The sequence below is a fragment of the Haplochromis burtoni genome, unplaced genomic scaffold, assembly GCF_018398535.1.
Source record: "Haplochromis burtoni strain Fernald_Lab_line unplaced genomic scaffold, NCSU_Asbu1 Contig_2002, whole genome shotgun sequence".
Taxonomy (NCBI): domain Eukaryota; kingdom Metazoa; phylum Chordata; class Actinopteri; order Cichliformes; family Cichlidae; genus Haplochromis; species Haplochromis burtoni.
The window spans coordinates 1-5881 of NW_024584363.1; the positions used below are offsets into that span (position 1 = coordinate 1).

The 5881-nt window shown below is 38.9% G+C and overlaps 1 protein-coding gene across 1 annotated transcript; it reads left to right on the plus strand.

The window, feature by feature from the left end:
* The first annotated feature begins 471 nt into the window (after window positions 1-471).
* On the plus strand, window positions 472-3431 carry LOC102311174 (C-C motif chemokine 20). Its single transcript, XM_005952865.3, has 4 exons — window positions 472-670; window positions 2566-2698; window positions 2769-2827; window positions 2919-3431. The coding sequence occupies exons 1-4, from the start codon at window positions 601-603 to the stop codon at window positions 2942-2944; spliced, it is 288 nt and encodes a 95-aa protein (XP_005952927.1). The 5' UTR covers window positions 472-600; the 3' UTR covers window positions 2945-3431.
* The last annotated feature ends 2450 nt before the right edge of the window (window positions 3432-5881 follow it).

Sequence of the window (5881 nt, forward strand, 5' to 3'; positions counted from 1 at the left end):
AGCAGAGTGTGAAACTTATCTGATCATCTGCCAAAAGTTAACATGAAAAAAATAAACATTAAGAGTGAGTTCTTTTGTGTTTTCAGGGGTAAAACAGCTTGATGCAAACAAGAAACAATTAAATTTAAATTACGAGCAAAAGTCGTGGGAATTTATAAGAAAAAATAAGCAGCATAAAAGTCAGCCAGTCATGCAAATGTTAATAGATGTACATATAGGCTGTTTAGGGAAATCATGAATCACTGAAGAACAGAAGTCAGTGGGTGATTTAGATTCATTACTCATTACAATGCACAAACCATTGTTCTCAATCACCAGGCTCTATCACAATCATCACCATATCTGAGTGTCTTTGAACTTTGTGTATATGAGGCTGTTTCTCAGAAAGATCTCAGTGAGGTGTTGATCGGTTGAAATACTGAATTCTTCCTGATAAGAGGGGGAGGTGTGATATGCCACACCATGCAAACAAATACACAGACCTATAAAAACACCTCATCAGTTGTGCCTGCATGTGTTCCTGCACTTACCAATAAATAGCCAAACACAAATCAACTCGTAGATTTTGACTCTGATCAGTGAGCCAGACCACCGGTGAAAATGACTGTGAAGATCCTCTCCATCACTCTCCTCCTGCTCTCGGTGTGTGTGTGCTGCCACTCCTCTGAAGGTAACTGTGCTCTTACTTTTCTACAGAAAAATGAGGAAAAAAAGAGATAAAATAGATCATTTGATCGCAGCAATGACTATCTCCAACAATGGCTGCTGCCTGTTTGTGAATAAGGTTCACTTCTGACATTTTGGTGGTTTATTGGGCAGGACCACTGTGTAAAGACCACAAACCTTTACATCAGTCATATTCTGGAATCTGCTCAGTCTATAATTGTAACATTTTTTATCCAGCATTCACACTCGACTTCTACCCACCAAGCATTCCTGCAAGCTGTTTTCTGGGCTAAGTTTTGTTAGTCAGTCATGGCATTTTAAAAGGCGTCTTTTACGTCAACATTTAGAAGAAGTCTTGGAGATTTCCTTTTTTTTTTAAGTACAACATTCACCTGACTTTTGTGTTCGATTGCTGGACTGACTGACAGCCACACCATATCCATTCACGCTATACTGCTTACCATTAACAATGTTTGTACTATTTATGTTTTCTACTTTTGTTTTCTGTCACCTATGGGGTTATGTCTCACGCTGCGTTGCATGCCAGGCATATGTTGACACTCAAACTATCATAACTGCCAACTTATTAGTGTAGCACAGTTGGTGCAGTGGTTTCCTTCAAACAAATTCACTCTGTAACTACATCTTACTGCTTCATTTTAGTTTTTAGCAAAGTCATCATTTCAGTGGGTTTTTGGAGGGGTGCATACATTGTGACTCATTACATAAGGCATGAAAGCAGAAAATGAGAGAGACACAGAGAGAGTATAAGATAATATCATGCAGCTACGGGACAGTATTTTTCACCATTCACTTATCAGCACATCTGAACTTTGAAATCTATGATTAAACATTTGATATATTAATCATTGTTAATAAATGGAGCTTAATGTTGGTTCCTATTCTCATCCTCTGTAAAAGAAATCAACATGCTTTGTTTGCAAATAATAACAAAAAAAGCAATTTAAGACAGAATCAGTTTGGATTTGTTTGGTACAGCAGATTTCATCTTCAGAACATAAAGACAATGTTTCCCAACCGTTCATATTTCTATTTGATTCAATTTGGTTAAGAAAATAAATATAAGTAAAAATTCATCCTTGCAAAATTCCAGGAACCAGATTCCAGATGATATCTCCAAATGTTGGATCAAGTCTCGCCTCCGTTAAAATATATTTATGGAAACTTTCTGAGTGATCCTGATAACAGCACAAAGCAAACAGTGACGTACCGTCTGTTATTAACATAAGAACATTGAGAATATGTTCTCTATCATACCAAGACTGTCTCCACTCATTTACATATTCGATATGTAAGACGTATGACTCCCCTTTGGTCACGGCGTGTGGATATTTCAACGTAATCCACCTTTCTCTATCATATTGAGACTATCTGTCCAGCTTCAGGCTGCTTGGAGACGCGTTCTGATCAAACCATCACTGATTTCATGTCTATGCAGCTATTTCATAGGTATGCTGTGGAGCATGGGCAGGCTAGCCGGAGTTTCTTTAAGAAATATCCACATGCTGCACAAATAGGAGTATGTAATATGCTTTTTTAATCAGAGACATTTCAAGACAGAAACATTCTTTAAAATCTGTGCGAGAGCCCTGCAACAGCTAAACTTAATTCTGGGCCAAAGTTGGATTGGTTTTCATTCATTTTTTCTTTGAATCCCAACGACTATAAAAATCAAAGTTAATTAACATAATGCCAAAACTGCCTAAAAAGTGCTTGAGGGTCCTCAAGTGATGAGAACATTGATTTGTTCCACTTACTTGTTGATTGATTTGGACAAAAAATGCCTGTGCACTGTAACATAATTTCAGGTCACATATTAAAAGTCATCTTCTGTTTAGTGATGTAAGACAAATCAGTTTTTAACCTTTTATCTCTCAGATACTCGAGTCCGTGGACCTGGAAGTAACCGCCCGTGCTGCGTTGGCGTCGACAAAGACAATAGGACTGCTGAGGTGGTGGGAGAAACATATCGTGAGCAGGCTGCAAGAGGACACTGTGTGAAGGCTATAATGTAAGTCAGCACTTGTTGTCCTACATACAAACATATACAATCTCTATAATTTTCTGTCTTTTATTTCCAGTTTTAACACAAAAAAGGGACCACTTTGTGCTGATCCAAAAGCTCAGTGGGTCAAAGATCGTAAGTCGTGCTAAAAGAAACACACAGAAATAAATGCAAAGTATTTACAGAGAAAAACTGAAGCTGCTGCCTGTCTGTTTTTCCACTCTAGTCACTGCCAAAATGAGGAAGGTGTGAAGTCTGTCTGCTGCATCAGTATTTTCATCACCTTTGAAGGCTTATTCAAACCAGAGCGCTTTCTCAGCCTGACTGTTTTAAAACATTAATTGATCAGGTTTTATTTGTCTTTTGTTTTTTGTGTTTTTTTTTCTTATTTGTGAATCTCTTTCTGTGCATTATGTGTTTATGTGAAGCACAATGTGGCTGTGAAAAACAATACAAAAATAAACTTTTGCATTATTGAGCAAATATTTTCCTGCTGTTGTTTGAATCGCCTATTGCATTCCACTTGTGTTTCAACTGAGGATGCTCGCTGAGCAACACTGTCCAGGTTTTTTATAAAACTTTTACCCAAGTTCATGCGGCCCACGATCAACATAAGTGGGTCGGCCCAGTGAAAAATCTTATTATATGAAAAAAGCACAATGAAAAACTTCATCTCAGTTTGCCAGTATGTTAAAGAAATACTCCTTTAGTTAATCAATAAAATGTATCAGCACAATTCTCCAGACAGAAAAGTTTTGTTATTTCACAGAAAATATCTTATTTTTTTCTCTTTTTTTGGACCCATTGTGAAAAAGAAATTTCTATAGTAGTCTTTTTTTTAAATGTTTGTCTGCTTCTTAACTACTTTGATGTAGCATGAACGGCCATGGGCAGGTCTGTGACAGAAGACCTGGAATTTTTGTTGTGCAGACTCTTCCTCTGGGACTCATGTTGAAGATCATGGGATCGAACATTTAAACTGAGGGGTGTTACAGCCCAAAGCTGCTGGGCCCCTTCCTTTGGTTAATCGTTTTTGTTATAATTAGCTTACGCAGCCCCCTGCTGGAGATGGCTGGACCTTCTCAGGCTGCCTTCCTAACCCAACTGCTCCAACCACAGCAGAGCTACTTATAAACTCACCTTTCTATCAGTTTAATTTTGTTTAACTGCATATTCTATCCCTGAGATATCTCCATATAAGAAAATGAAGTCGAATTTTAGAATTTTAGCAGACAGCAAGATATATACCAGGCAACCAAGCTCTCCTCATCACAGAAACTTGCTCACACAGCACACTATAAGACACAGGGCTAAATACCCAACTTGCTTGGAAGCTGGAAGTTGGTCGGGCTGCTGGTCTGGACGGGTCCCAATTTATAGCCTCATTTAGTCTTCCACCAATGTTCAGCCTCCACCTGTAGCTTACACAAGCACAAACAACACAGAGAAAGAACAGCACCACCCTCAGGTGTGAGGAACACAAACAACACGTGACCTAGGTCATAACAGATGACACAAAACTTTTTTGCCAGTAACATATCTGAAGCCATTCTACTCTGCAAGGCCATCAAAGAACTAACATGCAGTTGTTAGTTGCTTGAAGTTTGGGAGGGTGAACATCTTAATAGGCATGATCAGGTAAACTACAGCACAGATTCTTTTCCATACAGGGGAGAGTTTAGCTCTTTGCTTTCAATCACTGCAAAACCACCACATGTCAGCCCTTCTGGTGGTATGGTTAACAAACCAGTCCTTGTGGTGAAGGCTACTGCCTTGTGTCACATCATAGATGTACCAGCTTAAGCCATGCAGTCCCGACATTGCCGATTCCTGTAAAAACAGGTGCTATTACTTGGATAGTATTTAGCATTTGGAGGGGTTTGTGGTTATTTATTGCTAAGTGCAGGAACATCCGAAGGCAGGGCTAATGCTATTTTTTATAGGTCTGTGTAGTTCAGTGTACATCCACCCCTTATCAGTGAGACTTTAATATTTTCAAACCACCAACATCATGCTGAGAGTGGGTTTCAAGTAAGATATTTGTATATTATTCATATCGCCATATAGCCCAATTTACCTGTGCAGGGGCTCAGCTGGTTTGGTGGACGGAAACATCGGCCTGGTGTAACTGGCTCCCGATGTGGACGTAACCAATGAAGGACGACGGAAGAGCCGCAGCGTTTGTGGGGTGTGGAAAACTTTCTGTGCACTTGCCCCAGATGGAGCAGCCGCAGCCATAGCCAGTTAGTTATTCGGGCATGTGTGTGAAGCGCCGAGTGTATTGAAGAAGAGTTCTTGTTATTGCAATTATTAGTTAGGACTTGAGAGTCTTTGTATTTTTTTATTCATTATTTATGTTAATCAGAATCAGAATCAAAGAAACTTTATTTATCCCCAAGGGGCAATTAAGATACAACAGAGCAGCATGACATTAAAAATAAGGTCAGGGCATAAACAGGTAATAAGAGATAAAAAATAATTAAATTATAAAGTATATATATCGTTTTAAAATTAAAGTGACTGAATAAGTGAACAAATAACTTTAGTGACTAAAAGTGAATATATAAAAAGAGTGTAGAGTAGTTTATGTTTCTGGTGTGGGAAATGATCTTATTGGCTGGAGTTAAAAAGCAGAGTGGCTTTGGGGACAAATATGGCTCTCCTCCTCTCAGTCCTGCAGGAAATACAGCGGAGGTGTCGCCCAGAGGGCTGTTTTGATGGTATATATATATAAATCTATCAATCGTTTGTTGTAAGATTCAGATAATTATTTTTTAAAAGCTAAACATTTTAAATGAGAATAAGAAAGAAAAGTATTTCCTTGTGCCCCCCTCTCCCTGTTAATGCCCTACCTGGCCCCCCTGGCAACACTTTGCTAGACCCGCCCCTGCACAGTTACCAGCCAGCTGTCAGCTACTTAGAAAAGGATCTTGGTGTTATTTGTCTCTCAGAAACAGTTCATAACTTCCCCTCAACTCATTCATGTCACCTCAAAGGTAAACCTGTTTCTCCATCACCTGTTCAGCTCTGATGATTCAGTAAGGACATCTCCTGGTTTCATCTTCATGTTTCCCTCTCACCAGATAACCAAACCGACCAGCAGCTTTTACAGCTGTGGCTCCAGCAAACATCGGCTGATACTAGAAATTAATATTAAATAAATTCTAACAACAGCTGATCAAGCTTAAA